Here is a 27,500-nt window from a genome sequence, read left to right on the forward strand (position 1 = left end):
TGTATACTGCCCGTTCAGATTTATCTTTGTCGTGCATATTTTACCACTACCATCAATTTACACTTTTCATATACAAATGGGTGAACCCATGTCCTGCATTTTGAATTGCTGTACCAGCTGCTTTTTGTACTTTGATCAGACTTGTAAATATTACTTAATTAATGAGTAAACTTTAATGAAAATATCAAACTTGTGAATGGGCAGCATTCTGACGCCATTGGGGGCTACCCCCTTGCACAGGTAAGGTATACATGCAATTTCACTGTGTGCAGTGTTCACTTGTGTGCTGTGTCATAATGACAATGGGAGTTGGAGTTTCCCTGTTGCGCTCTCACTTTTTCACTGTCATTCACTATGAAAATTCAACTTCACTAGACCTTTTTAAGTTGATGGGTCAACGTAGTGTGTAGCTTTTTCAAGGCCATCCTAAGGACGAACGTGAACAAATTCTTGTTTTTAGGACATGGTCAATCACTGACTATGTAGAACACTGAAGGGTGTTTGTGCGTTCAACTCCTTATTGACCTATTGTACACTGAACAAATAAACGAGAATTGTATCTGCTGTGCTTCTTTATACATTTTTTATGAAGCACATTGAATTGTGAAATGTGCTATAAAAATGACATTTCTTGACATGCCTTGCCTTGCCTTAACCAGTCACAGTGTCTCTGAACCGCTCACATTTACCCTACTGTTGTGTATCTGTATCTGTACATCAACTGTTGTGCTGATGTAGATGCTTGCGGCGAGTTCGGGATTCCGTGTAAAAGGCTTGTACTTGGAAATCAACGGAGCATTCTGAGCCCTCTCCTCTACTCTCTATACACGTATGACTGTGTGGCTATACACAACACCAAAACCATCATCAAGTTTGCAGATGATACCACTGTTATCGGTTTAATCACAAACAATGATGAAACGGCCTACAGAAAAGAAATAAACAACCTCATGGAGTGGTGTAGGAAACAACTTATCTCTGAATGTGTCCAAGACAAAGGAATTAATAGTTGACTTCAGGAGGAAAGAACACCAGTTTGAAACTATTAACATCAACGGTGAGACAGTGGAGAGGGTGAGAGACTTTAAGTTCCTTGGCGTTACCATCTCACAAGACCTCACCTGAAACAGTCACGCATAGCGCATCGTTAAAAAAAAAAGCCAGCAACGTCTGTACCACCTCAGACGATTGAGAAAGTTTGGTATGAGACCCAAGATCCTGAGGTCTTTTTACAGAGGCACCATTGAGAGCATTCTGACGGGGACCATTATTGCATGGTATGGGAATTTCTCTTAATCCAACAGGAGAGCTCTTCAGAGGGTTGTGCGTACAGCTCAGAAAATATGTGGCTGTGACCTCCATACTGGAGCTATTCGAGGGAAGGAGCATCAGGAAGGCAAAAAAAAATCTTAACTGATCCTAGCCACCCCAACTATGAACTGTTTTCTATATTACCATCTGGGAAACGGTATAGAAGCCAGAAATCTCACACTACCAGACTCCAAAGTAGTTTCTTCCACCAAGCAGTTAGATTACTGAATTCATGCTGAAGACAACAAGGCACTTTCTTTGCACTCCCCCCCCTCCCTCTGTTTTCTTTTTAAATCTTTTTTGAGGACACAAAAAACACAACAATTTTTACTCTTTATAGGCTGCAAACCTATAATAAGACGTAATAAACAAATCTTGAAAATCTTGAATCTTGAATCAATATCACTTGTCGCAGTACTGGTAACCAATTAACAACCAACAGAATTGGAATGTAGAATGTACGTTACGTGCGTGCGTACTCTAGTGTTACAATGTGTCACGTAAATCATATATTATAGAAAATGGTTCATAACATTACACAACCAGTCTGCCAACCTCGTTTTTTTTCTGTCACATAACCATACGAGTTTATCACTGCATTATTTATCCGTTTATGAATCCAGATGGAAGTTCTCTCGTTTTTGGCCACAGTTTAGAGTAATCACAAGACGGTAGCTTTTACAAACATTTACACACGGGCGCATTCTGTACTCTCTCTGCACTGCAGGTCCCGGTGATGTGTCGATATGAGCTAGCCATCAATCTGAGCTACCGAGCCATTTCAGCGCACTGTAGTAGTGTTAGCAGCCAAGTGTAGCGTCGATATAAGCTACCAATTCCATTACAAGGCACTACACTACCGCCCCTACGGATTAAAGGGCTGTGTTAACAAGCCTATGGGAAGCTCACCTCATCACCACACAACCCCCGGCTTGGTTGCTCGTCACGACCAAGCAGCCCATCTCAACAAACCAACAACCGGCTTGTCTCATCCTATTAATGCAGGCCACTGTAGGGGGCATTGCTTATGCAGCAAAGCTGAGAAACGGATGTGTTGCATGCGTGGGGGGTTGTGAGATCGTGTTGTTGGAGGTCTTAGGTGAAGGAGACACACTGCGGCTGGGAGGAGGATGTGTGTGTGTGTGTGGGGGGGGGGGATGCAGGTAGAGGGTGTTGTGTGGATGTCTAAGGTAAAGGTAACAGTGCAGTACATGTGCAAAGCTGAGAAGCGGTTGTGTGTCATTTCACGTGAAATCACAAACTTTAGGGCCCGACCGACACCGATTTCAAGTTATCTTGTTAGCCATGCTCAGTGGCAAGGTAGAACCCCAGAACTGCATTCGCATGATTCTGGCACGGACATTAAGGGAGTCCAAGAAAGTCTTAATCAAGGGGGTAGGACATTTTACATTCCCCTATGATTATCCACACTAAGTTCTATGAAAATCCATGTCTGTCGGGCCCCAAAGTGTCTGATTTCACGTGAAATGACCCATGTGTGGGCGATGTGAGGGTGGGTGTTGGAGATCTCCACACTGCTCACGGTGCAAAGCTGTTTTCATGTTTTCTAACCATTTCGGACTGAGCACGGATACATTCGGACATGTTTCGCCCACGCCCCATGTTTGTAGTGTGAATGAGCCACTAGGCAGTGATGCAGGTGCCTACTGCTCAGCTGAGAGAAGGATATGTGATGTGTATGTGTATGGGGGTGGGGAGAGAGCGAGAGCATTGTAGGAGGTCTTGGGTGAAGGACACACACGGCTGTGGTGTAAGTGTGTTTGGTAAGAGGCTCGATCGCCATGCTGGCTCAGCAGTGTTGACTCAACAGTGTTTTATGACTGAATTGTGTGTGTGTGCGTGCGTTCGTGTGAATTTGTATTGATGGATTGATGAATGGGTTGCATGACACAGGGTCGTATGTGAAAGGTGTTGCGTGTGTATGTGTGTTCTCCATACACACTGTCAGCAGTTCTCTCTCTCTCTCTCTCTCTCTCTCTCTCTCTCTCTCTCTCTCTCTCTCTCTCTCTCTCTCTCTCTCTCTCTCTCTCTCTCTCGTCTGTACATCACTATGCCATTCTTCCTCGCTCTCTCACTTGTAACCACCACCCCTGCATGTTTTCTATACATCGCTCGGTCTGTTACTCACACATCCACCCACACACCCTAACCATCTATCTCTCTCTCTCTCTTTCTCTCTCTCTCTCTCTCTCTCTCTCTCTCTCTCTCTCTCTCTCTCTCTCTCTCTCTCTCTCTCTCGTCTGTACATCACTATGCCATTCTTCCTCGCTCTCTCACTTGTAACCACCACCCCTGCATGTTTTCTATACATCGCTCGGTCTGTTACTCACACATCCACCCACACACCCTAACCATCTCTCTCTCTCTCTCTCTCTCTCTCTCTCTCTCTCTCTCTCTTTCTCTCTCTCTCTCTCTCTCTCTCGGTTGATTATTATGTGTGCAGGTGGTGTGGAGGACGGTGTGCTGTGGATCGCCATGGCAGGGACCCACCAGATCTGGGCTCTGTTCCTGGAGGACGGCAAGCTGCCCAAAGGAAGGTAACGGCTCTGGAGGCCTGGACCCCTTCCACCTCACACCTGACACCCACCCACACACACTCACCTGCTACTACGACCACCTGATATTACATTGCATTATACTGGTAAATGGTATTGGTTTGAGTATATACAGTACAGACAGACATGCAGTAATAGTAACAGACTGAACACCTATCGTCTACCCACTCAGTCACCTGTGACTTCTAGATGAGATACAAAGAGTATTCATGAATCTGTCCAGCTTATAGATAGATAGATAGATAGATAGATAGATAGATAGATAGATAGATAGATAGATAGATAGATAGATAGATAGATAGATAGATAGATAGATAGATAGATAGATAGATAGATTAGATAGATAGATAGATAGATAGATAGATAGATAGATAGATAGATAGATAGATAGATAGATAGATAGATAGATAGATAGATAGATAGATAGATAGATAGATAGATAGATAGATAGATGGATGGATGGATGGATGGATGGATGGATAGTAGGGCTGTAACGAATCATACAGTTATTTTCTGGACTGAAGGATAACACAAAAAATCACGATACAGTATCGTTACTCTGAGTATCGTGATTCCTCGGTTCGATACAATATGTTACAGCCCAGATAGATGGATAGATAGAGAGAAGGATCAGGACATTCTCTACATCGGGGACCCAGGTTTGATTTCTACCCGAGGTCATATATCATTTATATTTACCAACACCATCAAATTCTAAGTATTCATTATGACTGGGAAAATTGCACTTTTGTTGCTTGAAAAGGTGGATCTTCTTCATGTCATGCCATTTTGAATTTCCAGAAATAGACATTCTTCGCTGCAAAGCTTACTGTACTTTGGTCATGCTACTAAATATTAGTGTATTACTTCCGCAATTCTTTATAATCCATTAGTTTATTTCTGGCCACAATCCTACATAGTCCATCTTTTTAAAGGTAAAAGTCCTGAGGAAAGTTGGGGGCCCCATAGCAGTGAACTGATAACACGTGGGAGTATTATTTGGTGACTTTTGTCTTCTCAAAGAGTGGCCTTTCAAAGTGTCACATCGTAGGTGGCTTTGGGTATTTTTGGAAAGAATGCAATTTAGTAAGGTAAACGTCTTGTCAAACCAAAGGGGGGCCACACACACTCTCACTGACTTCAACCAGTAATCCTGTTTGGTTGTGTTTAGTTTAAGCTTCTTTTGGTGCAACTGTTTGGTTCTGATTCCCAGCATTAGGCCAGCCTTGAACAATATGTGTGTATGTGAGCGCGCGCACACACACACACACACACACACACACACACACACACACACACACACACACACACACACACACACACACACACACACACACACACACACACACACACACACACACACACACACACACACACACACACACACATTTCAATGCTGTGTTGTAAAGATGGTTACAGTAAGTGAAAACACAGTAAATTTGGGACACTGCACTAATGCACCGAGCCATATATGGACAGTATGGACTTGGTTGGAGTCTGGCATGCATGGGTCATATTCCAATCCAACCCCATCTCTCTCTTCCCTTCTTCATTTCCACTCACAGTTTTCATTGCACTGTCACACTAACGCCTCAAAAGCCCAAACATTCACTAAAATTGAAACTGATACCGTAGAAGATGAGCTACCATAAAACCAAGCACAACAGACAAGAGTGTAACTAAGGTAGCCCACAGCCCACATCTAAAGTGATGGCTGTTGGGTAGGTATTGATGCAGCTGTAGAAAGCAAGGATCAGACTAAAAGAGAGGCCAGCAGACCAGCAGTAATTTTCGCCAGAGCTTACCAGCCCCCCCACCCCACCCCTTTGTTCCCTACCTCCTTTGGTCAGACTTCTTGCTCCCCCCCCCTCTCTCTACTTCCCTCTTGCTTCCCCCATCTCCCTTCATTCATTTCTCGCTCTCTACCTTTTTGCTTGGACTGCTCCCTCTTCCCTCCATCTTCCCTCTCTCCCTCGCTCCATGGCAGAGCCTGTCTACCTCCATCTCTCCATCCCTCCCTCCCTTTATCTCTTTACCTCCCTCTTGCCAAGTCTGTTTCCCTTCATCCTCCATTGTTGGACTGCTTGCTTCTCCTTCTCCACCTCCCTCTCTCTTCATACCTCTGTCTTTCTGTTTCTATCCCCCTTCATCATTCTCTCGTTCTATATCTCTATTCAGCTGAGACTCTTCTTGCATGTCTCTCTGTCTCTCTCTCTCTCTCTCTCTCTCTCTCTCTCTCTTTTATTCAGACTGCTCCATCTCTCCCTCCCTCCCACCCTCCATTTCTCCTTTCATGTATCCCTTGCTCCATACCTCTATTGCTTGGACTGTTTGTCCTCCCTTCATGTCTCCCTCCCTCCATCTATCTCTCTACCTTCCACTCCCTAACAGCTTCGTGTACACTAAGAGCTAGCTACGCTACCGGAGCCATGGAAGTCATTATTTCTCTATAGAGGGTGATTTTAATCACTGAAATAAATCGCCGAAATTTGTTCAGGTCGCTTTGCTCCCTGCAAATTCACTTTGGTTACTTTATTCGCAGGGAGTGAAACGACCTGAGCAACCAAAGTGAATTTCAGCTAATATTACAGTAAAGCGGTTCACTGAAAGCAAATTCACATCTCCAAATGTCCCAGGCTGACAAGCTAGAGCCGTATTCGATTAGCTAAATCAAACATGTAAATATAAAGCCGATAAAGCGCATTCAGCGACCTTGGATACTCGGGAGCTTAGGTCGTTTCTGGTGTACACGAAGCTCAGAAAGCTGACTTTCTTCATGACTCTTTATATACAGTGCCCTCCATAATTATTGGCACCCCTGGTTGAGATGTGTTAAAAGCCTTAAAATAAATTCAGTGTTTATTGCAGAAGAATACTGTCACACTGAAAATTTTAGGAAAATGTAGCCTTCAACTCAAATGAATTGTAGGAAAATAAAAAAAATCCCTGACTAAAAAATAATTATTTTTCATTAAATCACCTGTTCCACAATTATTGGCACCCTTAACAATTCCCAGGAAATAAATATAATTGAAGCATTTCTGTCATTTCTACAGTAGTTTACAAAGTTTACCAGAGTATGTAGGAACATTTAATTAGTAATTCATCACTTCCTGTTTCCCTGGGGTATAAATATGACGTGACACCGAGGCCATTTCTCTTATCCACTCTTAAACATGGGAAAGACAAAGGAACACAGCATACAAGTGAGGCAGATGTGCGTCGACCTTCACAGGTCAGGCAGAGGCTACAAGAAGATTGCCACTCAACTGCAGCTGCCCATATCTACTGTGAGAGGAATAATTAAGAAGTTCAAAACAACTGGAACAGTGGTAAACAAGCCTGGACGAGGACCCAAGTTTATTTTGCCACCACGCACAGTGAGGAGGATGGTAAGAGAAATCAAAATATCTCCAAAGCTCACTGTTACAGAATTACAACAAATGGTAGCATCCTGGGGTCACAAAGTCTCCAAATCAACCATCAGGCGCTGTCTACACGCCAACAAGCTGTTTGGGAGGCATGCACGGAGAAAACCTTTCCTCACCCACAATCATAAACGTAAACGTCTGGAGTTCGCCCAGCGGAATTGGGGCTTCAACTGGGACCGTGTGCTTTGGTCAGATGAGACCAAGATTGAGCTTTTTGGCAACAAACACTCTAAGTGGGTCTGGCGTGCCACGAAAGATGCGCATGCTGAAAAGCACCTCATACCCACTGTGAAGTATGGGGGTGGGTCAGTGATGCTGTGGGGCTGTTTCGCTTCCAAAGGCCCTGGGAAGCTTGTTAGGGTGCATGGCATCATGAATGCTTTGAAATACCAGGACATTTTAAATCAAAATCTGTTGCCCTCTGCCAAAAAGCTGAAGATGGGTCGTCACTGGGTCTTTCAGCAAGACAATGACCCTAAACATACGGCCAAATCTACACAGAAATGGTTTACCAGACACAAAATCAAGCTCCTCCCATGGCCATCTCAGTCCCCAGACCTCAACCCCATTGAGAACCTGTGGGGTGAGCTGAAGAGGAGAGTACAGAGGAGAGGACCCAGGTCTCTGGATGATTTAGAGAGATTCTGCAAAGAGGAATGGCTGAAGATCCTTCTTTCTGTCTTTTCCCATCTTGTGAAACATTATAGGAGAAGATTAGGTGCTGTTTTGTTGGCAAAAGGGGGTTGTACAAAATATTAACAACAGGGGTGCTAATAATTGTGACACACATTATTTGATGTCAAATAATTATTTCTTTATGTGGGATTTTTTCCCCACTGAATAAATGCACTTGTATTGAAGGTTGGATTTTTCTCTTTTTTTCCATTAAGGTCCCATATTATTTAGAGAAAAATAATAATAATTGGAAGCTAAAAAACACATCTCAACCAGGGGTGCCAATAATAATGGAGGGCACTGTAGCTCTATTGCAGAACTGCTTGCTCCATTCATCTGCCTATCTCTCCCTCCTTCTTTTTCTCCTTCCATCTCTCTCTCTCTCTCTCTCTCTCTCTCTCTCTCTCTCTCTCTCTCTCTCTCTCTCTCTCTCTCTCTCTCTCTCTCTCTCTCTCCATACCTACTTAGACATATGCCACTCTCATCAGCTCCTTTGTTGAGGAGATATGGAATAGAATGGCCTCACTCTGTGACTTCTGTTCTCCATTTGATCGTCTTTCTTTCTTCTATCTATCTTTCTGTTCTTTCTTTCTTCTATCTATCTTTCTGTTCTTTCTTTCTTTCTTTCTTTCTTTCTTCCTGTTCTGCATTAGATTGTCATCTTGTTGTTTTTTCGTAGGCGTTGTGTTTTAATGACCCTGACCCATTTTTTTCGGAAGTTATCTCCAGAGTGCTGTTTGGTTTGAGCGAGCTTGTTGTGCTCTAAGTACGTAGGCTTCTGTTGGCGCCAATTGTGACCTTGACTTTGACGACGTTGAATCAGCAAGATTTGTATCAGAAAAAAATACAGGTGCTGCTGTGATGGACCTGTTTTGGCGATCACATTTACTGCTTATTTCTTCTTCTTTTTCTCCATTCTCTCTCTCCTCCTTTACTCTCTTTTCCTTCTTCTCTCTTCTCTCTCCTCCATCCCCTTCTTTTGCAATTTTTATTTTTTTTGTCTTTTTCGTCTTTATTTGATTGGACAGTGTGAGGGGTGGACAGGAAGCAAATTGGGAAAGAGATGGGGAGGGGTCGACAAAGGTCCCGGGCCGTGAATCGAACGAGTGCCCTACTGGTTGGCCACGGCAGGGCCTTCTTTTGCGATTTTTCATCAAAACAGCAGCACTCGAGTCCAGTTTTGGTCTGATTAGCTCCATTCTAAGCTTATCTGGACGGATGCCTGTTAGGTCTTAAACATCTGGACCGGCAGGCCAACAACAACCACAGTAATCACGGCATCGTTTCACTGCTTGGCTTCCAAAGCCCTTCAAAAGCCCTCCTTGTATTGCCATGAACACACACACACACACACACACACACACACACACACACACACACACACACACACACACACACCCCACTACACCCTATCTCTGACTTCTCTGCTCTGTCATTTCTGCTTTGGGCTTACCCTGAAAAAGTTGGGCTTCTTGCACGCAAACACTGGTGTCGATCCCAAAAAGTTTTGTGTAATTGAAAATGGCAAGCTTTTTGACCCATCAGGGATCTCCTGTCAGAACGATAAAAAGACTGGGGTGAAAAATGTTGCCATTTTCGATTAAACGAAACTTCTTTGGACACCAGAGTGCAGAATCTTTTTTTCCCTCCTCTTTTTCCATCAGTTCTCTTTTTGCATCGGTTTGCCCTGCACCTGGCCTGGATGGAATGGTATTAGTTCCTCTTTCCTTTTTTACTTCTTTTTTACTTTTACTTTACTTCTTTTTTTTACTACTTTACCCTTTATTTTTACTTGCTGACTTATGCACTTTCCTTGAAGTCTTTTATACTGAATCCCCCTCAAAAGTGTGTGTGTGTGTGTATGTGTGTGTGTGTGTGTGTGTGTGTGTGTGTCTCTGTGTGTGTCTCTGTGTGTGTCTCTGTGTGTGTCTCTGTGTGTGTCTGTGTGTGTGTGTGTGTGTGTGTGTGTGTGTGTGTGTGTGTGTGTGTCTGTGTGTGCCTGCATTCACATTCCATTGACTGTTCCTGAAGATTCTCATTCATCCACGTTAGCCAAGAGACTTAAGTTGTAAGAAATCTGAGCTTGAGAGTACATTGTGCATTCCATTGGGCATTCCCTCGCTAAACCAGTGTGTGTGTGTCAAATAAGCTTATTAGGGCTTTACCGTGGCCTAATGGCCATACATTAAATGAAATAATAGTTAGGAGTGACACAAAAAATCCCTAAAGCTTATGTCCATCGTGGTCCCTTCTCCTTCTGTCGACTGCACAGTGAGTCCAAGGAGGGTAGCTGGCAGCCGGCGGGTATTATATTATAGCCTATTATATCATAGCCTATATTGTATCACATTAGGCTACTGTTATGATGGTTAAGAAATGTATGGCTAGTGTGAAGGCAGAATGGCTAATGAGTTAGGAAAACCACTAACCAAAATTGCCGGTAGCAAAAAAGGTTGTCAAGCACTGGTACCTGCATGTGTATGCTTAATTATGTTTAGATGTTGTTTCATTTTATTATTTTACTATTTTTCTGTTCCACAGCGACTCTCATGAAGGGCATCTGTGTGTGTATGCTTATTTATGTGCAGCACACATTATGAGTGTATGTAAGTTTATGAGTATATTATGGGCAGTCATGGGTAAGCGGTTAGGGCGTCAGACTTGTAGCTCAAAGGTTGCCGGTTCTACCCCATCCTACTCCATATCTGAGGTAACCTGAGCATGGTACCGTCCCACCGCAATGCTCGCTTGGGGCACCATTCAGAGCTACCCCCTTGTACGGGTGAGGCATAAATGCAATTTTGTTGTGTGCAGTGTGCAGTATTCACTTGTGTGCTGTGTCACAATGACAATGGGAGTTGGAGTTTCCCAATGGGCTTTCTTTCACTTTACTTATGTGTGTTTCCTTGTTTTATTATTTGTCTGCTCCACAGCGACTCCAAGAAGGGCACCTGCGTGCGTTTTGCGGGCAGCGGCAACGAGGAGAACCGCAACAACGCGTACCCACACAAGGCGGCCTTCGCCCAGCCCTCGGGTCTGGCGCCCGCACCCGCCGAGCCCTGGGGCTGCCTGTTCATCGCCGACAGCGAGAGCAGCACCGTGCGCAGCCTGGCCCTGAAGGACGGAGCCGTCAAGCACATAGTGGGCGGAGAGAGAGATCCCATGGTGAGTCGTCACGGCGTGTTTGTGTTTGTGCGAGTGTGCGCAGTGTGGCCGGCCCTGAAAGACCGAGCATCAATCACATAGTGGGCGAAGAGAGTGACTCCATGGTGAGTGTGTGTGTGTGTATATGTGTGTTTGTGTTTGTGTTTGTGTGTGTGTGTGTGTGTGTGTGTGTGTGTGTGTGTGTGTGTGTGTGTGTGTGTGTGTGTGTGTGTGTGTGTGTGTGTGTGTGAGACAGGGAGTGTGCGTGCTTGCGTGCTTGTGTGTGTGTGTGTGTGCGAGTGTTTGTGCGAGTGAGCCCAGTGTGGCCCTCAAGGATGGAGCCATCAAACCCATAGTGGGCGAGGAGAGGGACCTGCTGTGAAACAGTGGGCGGGGAGACCCCATAGTGCAGTGTTCTCTAATTATGTCTCTGCAAGGGACAAATTATGTAGAGCGAGTCAGGCTGTGGGCCAAACAAACACCCGACCCAATGAGAAACAAGTTAGACAGTCTGGACAGTTGACGGAGAACAGAATTTCGCTTTCCCGTTTTCATTGTCTGTAATGAGACTGTTAGTGCAAGCTCTAACTCTCTGTGAATGCTTTGGAGAGATATGACCCAAAACCACACATATATGTTTTAATATGTTCTGACCTCATGGCGGCCAAATGTTTGCCATACCCGGGCCGTATTTGGCCCGCGGGCCATTGTTTAGAGACCAATAACATAGTGAGTTGGTCAGGCAGGTGGTCTGTCTGTGTGCATACAGTACTTGTGTGCGTGCACATGAAGTTTTATACACCTGCGTACATGCAACATCAAGCAAGTGCTGGATATTGAGACAGTCATCAACAGCTGAAAATGCTTCACAGCTATTAAACTGAATCGAATGGAATCTTGGTTTAAATCAAAGACTGTATATACGTAGGTGATGAACACAGTCACCTTACCTGTGAGCAGGTTCAAGTGAAGTGAGGGCAAACTCGTGGGGGTCGTCGCAAGAAAGACTTTTTCTCCATTTGATCTGTGGGCACACCTCCTGATGCAACTCAACACAACATCAGTGTTCAGCCTTATTTGGAGTAGGTTGTCCAGAAACCTCACTATTTGAAGTCCAGAATGATTTCAAACATTGATTGTTTGTTTTCCAAAAATAACTATTCAGAACACGTATTGTTAATTACACTCCCCCAATCAGGGCTATGATTACTACTGTTTGATGTGTATGCTGTGGAGTTCAATCCCTCTTAAAAATCTAATTTGGCATTCATTAGCAGTACATGCAGAGAAAGCTTAGCCTATAGATATTTCCCCAAATGAGCTACTCAGTCAAACATGAATACTTTGAGACCATATTAGGCCCAAATAATCTTAGAACTGGACTGAAACGCCTTCACATGTCCTGAACTCCCCCGTTGTAGTGGCTAACGACGCTGCACCCTGTTCTGTCAGTCAGTCCAAGCGCGCTCTCTCTCTCTCTCTCTCTCTCTCTCTCTCTCTCTCTCTCTCTCTCTCTCTCTCTCTCTCTCTCTCTCTCTCTCTCTCTCTCTCTCTCTCTCTCTCTCTCTGTTCTGGTTTCCATATAGGGCCACAATGTAAGCAGCATAGCTGGAGGGGAGGGGAGGTGAATGAAGAGAATTGGATAGGGTGTGGGTTTGGGCTGGGGGTGGGTGGTAGTTGAGCAGTGTGTGTGATGGTATCTGTGTCTGCACTCCGGCGTCGGAACTTTGTCTCTGCACCTTCCTCTTCCTTTCATTTCCTTTTCACGCCCCTTACTCTTTCCTTTCACCTATCTTTTCCCTCTCTTCTAACTCTCCTCTCCCTCTCATCTTCCTCTGTTCTTCCTACTCTTCTATCCTCACCGTCCAAGACGAGCATTCATCTTCACGGTGAACGCTAATCAGCGCTAGTTTATGTTTACCGCTGCTAACGCGCCGTCTGCCCCGCGCGGCCACTTTATAAGGCAAACACTCCCCGTCATCACACAAAACACTGCTACACAATCTTGCCTCAAGATTGATTTCGGTTTATATACGCGCCGTAAATTACATGTCCCGACGAACGATTAAGAGGCGGGTTTTCTTTTTTTCCCCTCGAACAGGAGTTTTGTTGCATCTTCTGTGAACTGCATCGAAGTGTTCCTGGGAAAAAAAGTTGTTTTTGTTCAGTGTTTCTTTTCTTTTTTTATCAAAGTAGGCATTTGTAAGCAACAAAACGGCTATTTTCGCCCTTCTCTTAGTTATGAGTTGTACAAAGTTGTAAGCGTGTCTGGGAAAAAGTTTTTCAGTTCAGTGTTTCTTTCCCACCTCTTTTTTTATATCAAATTGGGCATTTGTAAACATTAAAAAAATGTCTAGTTGCCTTCCAAGCTTTTGATTGATGACTTCTGGGTGGCATAAAGAAATGGCACGCATCTCTTCAAAGCGATGGCAGACCATATTGCATTGTCGCAGACAGGACCGTATTAAGCCAATTTGATGCCCCTGGGCACTATACTTCACTGGTGCCCCCTTAAACAAATTTTAATAACATATACAATATTTGTTAAGTTTGTGTCTTGTGGTGCCCCCTCACTGGTCAAAATGGTTGGTATCCCTGGGCACTGTTCCGCTGGCCCTTATGGATAATCTGGCCCTTTTCGCTGCTTGTTTTGTTTTCTTAAAATTATTTCATTTTTTTTCTTCAAGCCCCGACTCTCACGGCTATCGCAGCATTTTTGGTGATGATGGATTGTTTTCTCATACGTTTTGCTGGTTGAGCAAATGTGTAATTGTGTCTTCCTCTATTTCACTTAGAGGGTAATGATTGGATTATTATTATGCTGCTGAGTCTGAGTCATTCGCTACAAACGGTTGGGATAAGGTGAATAAGAGGAAGAAAAAAGTAAAAGCATAAAACAAGGCTAAAAAAAAACTAAAAATAAAAACAAGGAAATGCTGCAGGAAAACTGAATGCACTATGTGGCTCTACTGTAGTAGAGTGAGGACACTTTCCCTAATTCTTTCCACCTCTCTCTCTCTCTTATGTCATGTTGAATTTCCTTTTCTTTTTTCCTGCTTTTCCTCTCTCTCTCTCTCTCTCTCTCTCTCTCTCTCTCTCTCTCTCTCTCCCCCATGTGTCTTTTCCTTTCACTTGTTTTTATCACTCCCTCTCTCTGTTAGACAGAAGAGGGATGTCTCTCTCTCTCTCTCTCTCTCTCTCTCTCTCTCTCTCTCTCTCTCTCTCTCTCTCTCTCAATGCAGGGGCCTGCACCGCACGGCACAGCTGTGTGAAGTTCAGGCGGGTTCGTTTACATAAGCCAGCTGTTTCCCCTCCTGGCTATCACGCCCATTTATTTCTATTGTCGGCTGCGAATCCGCACCGCACTAGCACTAGCTCAAACGGTTCTCAACCTTTTTTGAGCAAACACCCCCTTGCCCTCATCATAAGCCTGCCAATGCCCCCTTGACCTCATCATAAGCCTGCCAATGCCCCCTTGACCTCATTATACCCTTGCAAACTCCTCCTTGACTTCATCATAAGACTGCCAACACCCCCCTTAGTACTGTATTAAAAGTTTTAAAACCTATACTGCCCNACAAAGCAAAAGGCAGTAACTGCGCAAAGCTCAAAACTGAGCAGATTGACTTAAAAATGATAGTGCAATCCAGTATAAGTGGTTTTTGGGATGTTATTGACATGTGACAGTTTTGTTACTTTATATTACCACCTTTTTTGCAGATCAATCATTTTATTTAATTTTAGTGTTTGATGTATATGGCATTAAAGTCATAGTAACTTATTTATAACAGCAATGCAGTTACTGCCTTCTTGCTTTGTAGGGCAGTATATATCGCCCCGCTTAATGCCCCCCGAGGGCTCCCTAATGCCACCTGGGGGGCTGTAGAGCCGCCGTTGAGAAACACTACGCTAGTGCTTGCTGCTGGCACGCCTCCACCAACACGTACAAGATCATCACGCCATCTATTCGCCCGTCCGCCTCCCTGCCTGCCTGGCCGCTCGTTCGGCTGCTTGGCAGGCACACAAGGTCATCTCCTTGTCTGGACCCCCTGGGGAGACGGGTGCTCTCTGTCACCCAGGCCCAGGGACTCAGGCAAAGTTGGGGGAGTGGGGGGTGTCTCTGCCACCCAGGGGTGCAGACGGGCCAGGGTCAAATGGGTCAGTTGTTCCTGGCCCAGGGGGAGGGAGAGGGTGTCCAGTTGCAGCGTGTGTGTATTGGGGGGGGGCTTGCAGGTGGCTTTCTCCCGGGCCTGGTCAAAGCTGTCAGCAGCCCTAACCTGCCCAGCCCAACCTTGGCCTGGCCCTGTGGCGTTATCGGAGATAATGTATGTCGCCGAGGAACTCCACACCTATAGCTGGAGGAGGAAGTGAGTGCCGACGCACTGTACAGTGGGATCATTGCCAGAGATATGGGTGAGGCAGGAGAAGAGTCAGAAATTGTGTGTGTGTGAAATTGTGTCTGTGTCTGAGTCTGTATCTGTGCGTGTGTGTGTGTGTGTGTGTGTGTGTGTGTGTGTGTGTGTGTGTCTCTGTGTCTGTGTCTCTGTCTCTGTGTCTCTGTGTCTCTGTGTCTCTGTGTCTCTGTCTGTGTCTGTGTCTGTGTGTGTGTGTGTGAGTCTGTGTGTCTGTGTGTCTGTGTGTCTGTGTGTCTGTGCGTCTGTGCGTCTGTGTCTGTGTGTGTGTGTGTGTGTGTGTGTTTCGGGGGTATCTGGGGCAAGGAGCTGACCTACGTGTCACCAGTGCGCCTAGAAGAAGTGAAGCTGTCAGTCTCTATTTTAGTCTCTGGATCTGGCTCTATCTATCTCATTCTCAGTTCATGTCTTTGCTCTTGCTGCCTCCCTTTCACTCTCTTCTCCAATATTTTTTTCAATCCACCATCCTCAGCATGGGGCTTTCTTTGGTTTCTCCGTTTGCCTCCTCTGGTTTTTGTTTTTAGCTTGGACAAATTCGGCCCTCCAGTAGTCCCGCACGGGTTGGTGGGTGCATGCCGGTTCACTGACAGCTTACGCCAGGCCTGGGACAAAGTCATGTCAAAGGGCCCCCACACACACACACCTCATACACCTCAAGTCTGGGCCCACTCTCTCCCTGGGCCCAGGACATCAGACCCCTTTCTTACCTCCCCTGTTGACTTGACTGGGTGTGTGGTTTGGATGGCAGTGCCAACTGGGGGTTACAGAGGCCCACAGAGAGCCTAAGGGTGATAAGGATTGCACGCAACGCAGCTCAACACTGCTCGGCTCTGCTCTGCTCTGCTCAGCCCAGCACAGCACAGCACAACAAGCATTGTTGACCACTTGCCAACTCTTCTTTGTTAAACAAACATCCATTCTTTTTTCGAGCAACATTTTTTTTAAAGATGAGATTTGGATGAGACTTACCGCTAGTCACTTTTTTGCTGCTTTGAATCAAGTGAGGATAACTAGAAATGCTCACTGGAGTTTGGTACAGGATTTGACATGAAGCTGAATGGAGGGAGCCCTGTATGATAGTCGGCACAGGTCGTTCCATCCTGCTGTTTGATGAGCTTTACGGGCAAATTGACCCTGTAGCTTTTGGTGGTCACCACAGGCTTGTCTGTCCTGATGTGTGGCATAAAGGCACAGGTAGCACATCGCTAACACATGTACATTTTGACAATACTGAGATTTATATTGCAACGATTGCTCTTAAAAGCATGTTAATGCAAATTCAATGATTTAATGAGTGTGTGAATAAAGTTATTTTGGAAAGTTAAAAAAAATAAGCTGATGGGAGGGGAGGGAATATGTGTACTATAAATGACCATTCTGATATTTTGGATACATTTATGTCTTGAAATATGATCTGTGTCCTTTCAAAGGCAGCTTTATTGAACTGAATAAGCCTTTTTGTTTAAGAATCCAATTCATCCATCCAATCCAAGTCCAATTTCTTACGACCTTTTGATGAGAATAGGCTACCCAGACAGAGCACAGCATCTTGTGAAGTGAAAAGTGGAAGCCTACCTGGTTCACTGCATACAACGAAGTTGCATGTATGCCTCATCTGTGCAAGGGGGCAGACACACACAGCTCCCCAAGGAATCAGTACGGTGGGATGGCACCATGCTCGGGGTACCTCACTCATGGAGGAGGATGGGCGAGAGCACTGGCTAATTACTGTACTCTGTGCCAACGTCGTGGCAGGTCGGGAATCGAACTGGCAACCTTTGGGCCTCAAGCCTGACAAGTGTGACTGCCCCCAAGGATTCTGTGTACAGACTGACTCAATGAAATGTCCATTGTCCCTTGGTGTTCTGCCCTAGGGTCAGTCTTAACTTTTTAGTCAGGAAGGTCAATTGGAAAGGTGTCACTTGACTCAGCCATTATTTCCGTTCGCCTCTTGTCCAGCGGAACAAAACGGAGGCCGTTTGGCAGACATCCGCCAGAATTGATATGCAGAGCCGGGTCTGTAGATTTAATGTATTTATCCACCTGTGAGGACAAAGTCAGTGGAGCCTGGCCCCGAGACGTGATTGATTAATATACAGCAGACTCTGGCCTCATCTCCCTTCAATGTAAATACGTCATGTTATTTTTTGGAGTTACGGGGGTGATTTATGATTTGCGTCTGTTACATTTTTATATATGATGGGGCATCTCACTTCTTTTTTTTTAGCAAATAGTGGTTTCAAGGCAGCCACCTTCGTACCTGGCCGCATTAATGCTGTGACATGACCGTTTTGTCAAAGGCTTTTGTGTTTTTAAAACAAGGTCAGTGGCGCCTGTCCTCTCGCAGGAGTTTAAGTTTTCCAGGCCAAGCAAATGACAGTTATAGAACTTTTTTTTATGGTCGTCCTACCAACCGGCCGACCTCTGCGTTCCATTTCCCACGATCCCCTTCGCATCAGGCTTTGGCAGTTGACGTAAGAACATAACAAAAGGATTTAGGACTTTTCTCACCTGGAAAAAAAGACAGCAATCAATTGGTTGTCGTTGATGTTTGTGTTTTATGTAAATATAGCTAACACTTTGGAACAAAGAAAAATGTACCAGAGCAGGACAAGGCATGAAATAAGAAAGGAAAAATCTGGTGCAGCACTTGAGGCTTCTGTGTTTGCTGTATTTGTGTAAACAGAGCATCAAGACGAACATTTCGGGGGCATCAGTCTCTTCATCAGAGTCCATGGATATTATTGTATAGTATGTTGATGATGTATCAAAAGCAAATCATTATTGGGCCATCCTGAAAGACATTATGTTTATATCATATGGATTAAAAATGAACAGGTAATGAAACTGACGGTTCACAAGAACTTGAATGTATGTGTTCCCGCAGAATAACTTCCTTTGCGAAGCTTGAGTTCAAGAGAAACTAGATGGCTGATAATGTACAGAACAGTATGTCATCAGTTATGATGTTTGCATTTATTTATGATTATTTGTTGGTTTATCTCCCCCCCCACCCCACGAAATCTCTCTCTTGGCCCCTCTATTTCTGCCCTTTCCATAACTCTCTCTCTCCGCCCTCCCTCCCTCTCCTCTATTTGTCCCCCCATCCTTATCGCTGCAGAATCTGTTTGCGTTTGGTGATGCTGATGGCAAGGGGGTGGATGCCAAGCTGCAGCATCCTCTGGGAGTGGCCTGGGACGCGCGGGGCAGCCAGCTGTACGTCGCCGACTCCTACAACCACAAGGTCAGCGCATGCACGCACACACGCATACGCACACGCACGCACACACTCCCTCACACAATCACATACACATACACACACACACACACACACACACACACACACACACACGTATATATAATCTCACATATACTGATGCACTCGCACAATTATACATACACATGGGACAGCCAGCTGTGTGTCGCCGACTCCTACAACCACAAGGTCAGTACGCACACACACACACACACACACACACACACACACACACACACACACACACACACACACAAGCACGCACACAGGCACGCACGCACACACACAAGCACGCACGCACACTCCCTCTCTCACACACACACACACACACACACACACACACACACACACACACACACTCACTCCCTCACACACACACACACTCACTCCCACACACACGCACACACACACACACACACACTCACTCCCACACACACACGGACACACACACACACACTTTCATATACTGATGCACACACTCAGTTATACATACACATGGGACAGCCAGGTCTATGTGGCCAATTCCTTCAAACACAAGGTCACACACATACACTCACACACGCTAATGCACACACGCATACACATACACACACACACACACACACACACACACACACACACGCAAGTGCGCATTCACCAACAGACACACATAGACTCACACACCACACATGCATGCACACACGCATACACATACACACATATACACACGCACACACGCACGCAAGCGTGCATTCACCAACAGACACGCACACGCACACACACATACGGTACAGTATGCTGTAGTGTACAGTGCTACACAGGGCTTGTCCCAACTCATTAATCTCCTGTCCAGTTCCAGAAACGCTGCTGCTGCTGCTGCCGTGGGAAGTTAATATGGCCCCGCCTTACTCCCAAGGCAGTCTCTCAGAGGGGGTGCGTGCGTGCGTGCGTGTGTGCGTGCCTGCCTGCCTGCCTACATGACTGTGTGTGTAAAGGAGGTGTGTGCATGTGTGTGCGCGTGTGCGTGTGTGTGTGTGTGTGTGTGTGTTAACGAGTGGGGTGTATATGTGTGCCAATGCAGCCCTAGTGGGGTGGATAGCAACAGTGTATGTTAGAGTGCTGTGTGTGTGTGTGTGTTTGTTACTGTACTGTAAAATTGGTTTAGGATAAATGTCAAACGTCATGTACTGTATGATTTGCATTCCAAATGATGGCGAACACAAGCCATTAGGAATTCATCATCAAGCTCATGAAAGTCACATTCACTTACGATGCAGAGTCAAATACTCATATCAAGGCTTTGCAAAATGAAGACTGTGAACAATCTCTGGTTTGTAAATGCAAACAAGATTTGTTTGTTCAGTATTGTTCTTAAACACGGTGTAGTATTTTTTTCTCGCTTCTCAGACTGTGCTTTTTATGCAGTCAAAGGCCCATAGCCCATTGATTTACTGTATTAACTCCATCCAGGGTTATGAGATCTTAACGACCTGCAGGACGTTTTTCAAGTCATGCGTCTCAACTCTCTCAAATTACGACAAACATGGGCTCCAGTTCATGGATTTTTGGCAGCACAGCTGATTATTAACCAGTTTAGGGTCCGCCCATTACAAACCAACCCCCAGTATGAATCATGAAACCTGGGAGGGGACCGGTCATACTAGATTACTCTTTTCATCTTATGTTTGGATAGTGGTACTGATAAAGGATGAATTGGATAACACTAAAATGTGGGTCAAACAGTCACAAAAACACCCCTGTCGTGACTCAAATGAGTTCTGGCATTGACTGGTGGTGACCCAGGTCTGATTCAAGTCCGGTATCATTTCACGATCCTCCCCCATCTCTCTCTCTCACACTCGCTTCCTGTCTTATATTCACAAAAAAACAGAGAAGAGTAACCATTCCCGTGAGCTGCATGATATTGATGATGAAAGTTTTACCTCAGTTTTCAAATGTCTTCAAGTGATTGATTTTTAACCAAAAAGAAGAGTGCCTTGCATATTTGTCATAACCTGGATCCTAAGTTAAAGCTAACCAAAGAGCAGCTTCGTAAAAACCGGACTGCACGCCGAAGCCCTCTGACCTTCCTTCTTTGTCTGCCGCTAAAAATACGTTTTAACTCCGTGTCCAAATATCTTCATAGCATTGATTTTCAGTGTTGTCAATTCCAGACTCACAGAGTAAACAGCTGTGTGACTGTGGCTTCACTGAGCAACTCTTTCATCCTGTATTTGTGTATTGACAAAGGCCCTTCTTGAGTAACACCAATATATATAGGTCAGACTTGCACAACAACAGGGAACTTTTGTTACTATTGTGCAGTGTAGTCAACGACTGTAAAAGGATTTTTTTTAACTTTAATGTTCAAACATATTTATGGTAGGCTAGGCTCTAGAGCTAAACTCAGATACTTTGCTTGCGGCTTGCCTCACTGCCTCACTGACCAGCTTTTTCATCCTATGTTTGGTCATTGAGAAAAACCTTTTTGAGTAAGACCAGTATTCAAGTCAGTATTGCGCAATAACAGGGAGAAGTCACCATGGTATTGAGCAAAATATTAGGTATAGATTGGGATTTAACTGACATGTTCACTTCACTGTACACTAAACACCTTGATGGTTGCAAATGTGTTAATCCCAACTGTGCAAAATCTGCCAGAATTTCCTTATAACACATGTGCCACAACTGAGATCTTGATTCAGTAGAGCTTGGTTGGATCACATTTTCAGCATTTTTTTAATCTCTGGTGTCTGTGGTGTCTTTCTTTCTTTCTTTCTTTCTTTCTTTCTTTCTTTCTTTCTTTCTTTCTTTCTTTCTTTCTTTCTTTCTTTCTTTCTTTCTTCCTCCCTTTCTATCTACCTACCTTACCAAAACCCTTGATTGACATCTCAGCTCGTTTCTGGTTCTGTGTGCCCCCCCACCAGATCAAAGTGGTGGACCCCAAGAGCAAGCAGTGCAGGACGCTGGCTGGCACCGGAGAGGTGGGCGGCGCCGTGGGACCCGGGTTCACCGAGTCCAGCTTCAACGAGCCAGGCGGCCTGTGCCTGGGCCACGGGGGGAAGGTGCTCTACGTAGCTGACACCAACAACCACCAGGTCAAAGTGCTCGACCTGGAGACTCAGACCGTGTCTGTGGTGAGTGGGTCAATGGCTATGTTTTTACATGGTGGTTTTAATTCAGAATTAATCATTCAGAATTAAATAGTTTGCATTGCACTTTCCTTTAATTTCCAAAAGTGTTTACAGCAAAATTAAGTTTAATTCTGAATCATATTGAGTTCATTCTGAATTAAGCGTCTCATGTAAACAAGGCCACTGACACTTTTGTTGTGCTCAGACGTCATGTGGTTCTAACCAACACTAATGTCCATAAATTAATTGGTAATTATTGTACTGGAAAGAATATGCTTATTGGATAATCTACTAAAAATGAATTACATCTATACAATAATAGCATTAGTGTATATACTACTTCATTGTATGCAACACATACATGGCCGGATTAACCATATGGGCACACGGCACAGTGCCCAGGGCATCAAGCATTCCCAGCCGGTGGGGGGCATCACAGGAGAAGAAACTTTTTTTTTTCATTAATGTTTGTAGACTTAAAATTGTTAAACATGACACTGTTATATACCGTATTCATATAAAATTCACTATTAAAACATAATGTCATAAGAGCAACGATATCATCATTCTGAGCAATAGTGTCCTGTGACAATCATCCCCCCTCCCTCAACCTGTCAGTTGAGCCGTTCCACCTGTCGTGAAATGTATCATGTTTTTAAAAAGCCCGCGGTTATAGAAAAGAAAAATGGACAGACATCAGTTTAGTGGTTGTGTGAAGAGAAAAGTTTAACAAGAGAAAGACCACAGGCGTTTAGCCTTGTGACTAGACTTGTGTAGATAGGCTAATTGGAGTGCGAGGCTGAGGATTTCATGCACTGGATGATGGAGAGGAAGAGATCAGGAAGGAACTCCTTGTGGACGTGCTGTTGGGTGTTTTTGGTGTGCTCAGAAACTGTAAGTCTTGGATATTAGGTTGTAGAAGGTTATGATTAATGTCCAGAGATTTCGCCGACGTTTCGTTTAAATGCGTCTTAATGCGCTTGCCGCGCTATAATCGCATGTTAACTTAGCCTACAATTGATGAATTCCTGCCGTGTGAGAGCGTCTAATCAGCAGGTTGGTGTCTATTACCGTAGTGTGTGTAGGCTATACCACGTATGAGTAGGCTACATGGTGTCTCTATTTAGTAATTTCATGTAGGTCTACAGTGTCTAGTTAGCTATTTCCCATGTGTTAGTGTAGCCCATGATTAGTTATGATTTGCCGTTATGTTGCATGCAGTCATAGCCTACGTTTCTAAGGGGCAGTGTTGTTGGGTTTTTTGTTGTTAAATTTTTAGAAACCACAACTTAAGTCACAATTACAACCTCCTTCATCACAATTACAAGTAGTTTACAGCTGTGAAGCTCATAGAACACAACCTCCCAATTGTGAACTCCACAAACTTCAATATTGTGGACTTGTAGGCCTATCATGCCAGAGTAGGCCTATTTTAGATGCCCCACAGTGATTCCTACACATTTCTAAGGATCAATCAAAACATTTTGAATAGCCTACACATTTGAATATGCTGGATCCTGTTCAAATGGATACACTTGAATATGGAAATAATTGAGTATGGCTGCATTTAAGATTTTTATTGAGACACTCATGTAGGCCTATTGCATATCGCATAGCCTATTTTGAATAAGACATTTCAATATGCGAGGAAGAAAGACACTGTTTATGTGTACTTTTGCTTATGCTTAGGGCTACATGCTATGGGTTACTGAAGGCACGGGCAAGGTGTGTGTGTGCGTGTGCGTCTGTGCGGGCGCGCGCACATGAGTGGGTGGTTTTTTTTTTGGGAGGGGGGGGGCACTTGAGGTTTAGTGCCCAGGGGCATCACATTACCTTAATCTGGCCCTGAACACATACTCTGCACCTTAGTGCTATTCACTAATTCCAAAGGATATTGGTTTAGTTGAGACCTTGGTGAGATCAGTTTTAATGTTTTAGTGCGGATTGGGTTATGGGGCATTTTTTCCGAATTCATTCATTGATTGCATTCAGTTGCCTTTGTCTGTGTCTTGCCCTGTTACATTTCTTTCCTCTTCCCTCACTCTCTCTCTCTCTCTCTCTCTCTCTCTCTCTCTCTCTCTCTCTCTCTCTCTCTCTCTCTCCACTGCTCCACTTTGTCTCTATCCAGTTTCCTATTTTGATGGAGGACGTTCCGGACGGCGTGACCTTGACCTCGTCCTCCTCCAACACCACCACCACAGACTCTGCTCCTCCTCCCGCCAGGAAGACCCCCAAGCTGCCCAAGTCTGCCCCCGTGGTGGAGGTGCCCCCTGTGGCCGTGGTCCCTGGCCAGACCCTCTCTCTGGAGCTCAGTTTGGCACTGCCGCAGGGCACCCAGCTCACCGAGGAGGCACCCAGCTTCTGGAGCCTGTCTGCTGAAGGTACACCACTACTAGGTCTGACCAAGAGCATAACAATTAACTTTTCCGAAACGGCATGGTTGACCCTCCTCCCTTGGTTTGCTTATGGTTGTTTGCTTCCCGACAAAGTGAAAGGAGTTCCCGTATTTGCGGGAACTTAGGAAGTACTTGCATTGCTCTTGACCTGACTAGTTGCAACGCAGAAGGTGTTGCGTCACTAGGAGGGCTCGGCCTGGCTACACTAGTACTACCACCACTACAACTACTACTACCACTACTACTACTACCACCACTACAACTACTACTACCACTACTACTAGTTCTAGTACTTGTGTTTAATTCGTACAGCACTTTTCAGCCACTTAACAGGAAGTGCACACACATCAGACAAACAGAATTTAGAGGGAGAGGATTGGTGAGGCAGGAAGAGGATGTGTCAGGTGTCGTATACGTTCTTGAAAAAGATGGGTAAGAAGGTACTGAACTTGGCAAACAGAGTAGACTAGACTCTAGTCACTAGAGTACAGTACAGTAGAGAAATTAATGATTCCAGAATGTAATTAACGTGTCCAACAGCCAACATGTCATACACAATACACAGGTCCATGTTGTAGACCAGGGCTATATGTTAACTTTGTAGAATATGGCATGCTCTTATCCAGATTGTCTGTAGGCTTCTTGGGTTTGGGTGCTCTTTAGTCCAAATTGTACATCCAGGTTCAAAAATGAAAATGAAAAAAATCTGTGACTAAGGCACTCCAAATTAAAATGTCTTTATTAATTTGATGGGTCCTACATGGACATATTAAAAACAAGGCCCACGCGTAGCGGCATGAGTGCTTTCCTCTGGGCAGTAGCACAAAGGAACAGAGTAGTGCTTAACAAATGCACTCTTGAAGACGGCACTCATGCCGCTATGCGTGGGCCTTAATTTTAATTTGTCCATGTAGGACCTGTCAAATTAATAAAGACATTTTAATTTGGAGTGCCTTAGAAAGAGATTTTTCCTCATTTTTGAACCAGGGCTATACGGTACATTATTAGATTTTTAGAGAATGATTTCAGGGCCCACTTGGAATACCTTCACACTGAGTATGGATGTACTGTACTGTACACAGATCCAAGATCTCCCTCATTAATGCACATCTGCATAGAATAGATACTTAACATGCATTCCCCAACTCATACTGTGCACATACTGTAATACATATTGCATTCAGCCAGCACATCGCTCACACATTAACATACATCTGCATACATTCACGTAGCTATCTAAGTGAATATACCGGTAGGATAACAGTTAGCTATTGTACTTGGGATCAGGGCTCTAAATATATATATTTTTAATCACCATCCCAAAAAAGCTCATCTTACTAGCCAAACACACACTCATTTATGGGTCAAAGTAAAAAGCATTTGGCCAGTTGGCTGGTGTTAATTTCGAGCCCTGCTTGTGACATTCTGCATTAAGGTTCATCAGTAAGTCTAGGATTATGTAGTCTAGGCTAGCCCTAAGGTAGCCCTACAGGTGGAAATGGACATGTCTCTCATTCAGACAACAACAAAAAAACGAATTCCAATGGATTCTGAAGAGATGTTGGCTACATTGAAACATCAGTTTGTATATCATGCAGATTAATATAAAAGTTTAAAAAGCTGTGACGATAGCTCTTTTTAGCTAACAAAAAGAGAACATTTCAGTTAGTCTTTTAAGTTCTCGGATAAGAATGTACCGGTAAACCAAGTTTTGTTTTTTTCAGTATGTTGAATTGGGAGTCCAGTTTCGGACTTCAGAGTAGCACACACTGGATCATTGCGGTCCTCTGCACTGTTGTTCTGTTGTGTTGTGTAATGTGTTGTGTCTGGTTGTTTTGGGTCGGGGCCAGGATCCGGGCTCGGCATCTGTTCCGGCCCATTTTCCCTGTTATCTACACCAATCTGTCCTCCGTAGTTTCGGAAATCATGGTGTGAAGTATGTGTCGTTGGGGCTGGCCAAGGCCGCCTTGTATGGTATGGTTTTAAAGCATCATGGCCGCGCTCCAAAGGGGATCCATTAATGACAGGAAGAGAGGCATTTTTCAGCAGGAATTCACCTTTTGGACCTTTCTACGTAGTTCTGTTTTAAGTTATTTTCCCCCCTCTCTCTATCTCTCTCACAAAGCACTCTGAAAGTCTGTTAACTGTGGTCTTAACACCGCGGCTGCAACATTAGTCAAATGATTAAACTGACACAGCCTTTTAATTCTCTCTAATGATTTTACACTTAATGACTTTTAATGACGCACTTCGTTCGACCTCCAGAGGGTTTTACTGCTTTAAAGGAGTGCCGCGTGCCAGTTTCCCACATTAGATACAGGCAGGAAGGAAAGGAGATCTATAGGTGTGGTACGCGGACACAAGGGCCATATAGAAGGCCTCAATATCCATTCACTTAAGCGTAAATTGATTTAAGACCTCCGTGGCTACTCTGCCCTGCACAGACAAAACTATCGCAACACTCCAGCCAGGGATAAAAGCCTGGTGTCTAACTCAGACAAAATAAATACACAGAATGCCTCAATGTTTATTACTTACTTCAACATGAAGTAATTTTGAATAAATAGATCAGTATCTGTGTACAGTATAAACTGATATGAGAGAAATGCCTTTAAAGTGGTCCTACTACCCAAGTCAAGCATGCTGTAGGTATTGTATAATAAGTGCAATTCTTTGAATGAATCTCTTGTTAGAAAAACTCAGAGCATTTAGTTTCAAGACAAAGTTGGTGATCGAAAGTCAATTTGCAATCTAAACTCAGTTTGACAAATTCTGCAGTCTGTAGCACTTTGACTTTGCAGGGCACCGCAGTGCTGGCTCTGTCTAATTACTCAGTTTAATCGGTTGTAACTTGATGGAATAAGTGAAAGTTACTTTGGCAGTATATCAATCTGACTGTTTTGCCCCCTTTCTCACCATCTGTGAAGTTGCTCTTTCTGTCTCTGCCACCTTCCACAAGCTATATATCTCTGTCATTTAGAGGGAGTGGAGTGAGTCTCTGCAGTCCCCTTGAGAGGCCATTCCGACTTCAAACCAGAGACAACGATAAAAAACTACTGTTGTAAATCAATTTAGCCCGTTAAGACCAGATGCAACACAATATTTAAGACCAGTGCTCTGTGTTTACCTTTAACTACAACACTGACAATTCTGTTAATTATTTTGTACCTTTTAAGATCTTAATAT

General features: G+C 44.4%; 1 protein-coding gene across 1 annotated transcript in view; it reads left to right on the forward strand.

The window, feature by feature from the left end:
• The window catches only part of nhlrc2 (NHL repeat containing 2), a 52,731-nt gene that overhangs the window by 17,264 nt on the left and 7,967 nt on the right, over positions 1-27,500 (forward strand). Inside the window, exons 7-11 of the mRNA XM_063221448.1 lie at positions 3,776-3,869; positions 10,927-11,158; positions 18,671-18,793; positions 21,712-21,921; positions 24,047-24,299. Coding sequence (XP_063077518.1) covers positions 3,776-3,869; positions 10,927-11,158; positions 18,671-18,793; positions 21,712-21,921; positions 24,047-24,299 — 912 coding nt within the window. The remainder of the gene's footprint in view (positions 1-3,775; positions 3,870-10,926; positions 11,159-18,670; positions 18,794-21,711; positions 21,922-24,046; positions 24,300-27,500) is intronic.

The sequence above is a fragment of the Engraulis encrasicolus genome, chromosome 17 (assembly GCF_034702125.1).
Source record: "Engraulis encrasicolus isolate BLACKSEA-1 chromosome 17, IST_EnEncr_1.0, whole genome shotgun sequence".
NCBI lineage: Eukaryota > Metazoa > Chordata > Actinopteri > Clupeiformes > Engraulidae > Engraulis > Engraulis encrasicolus.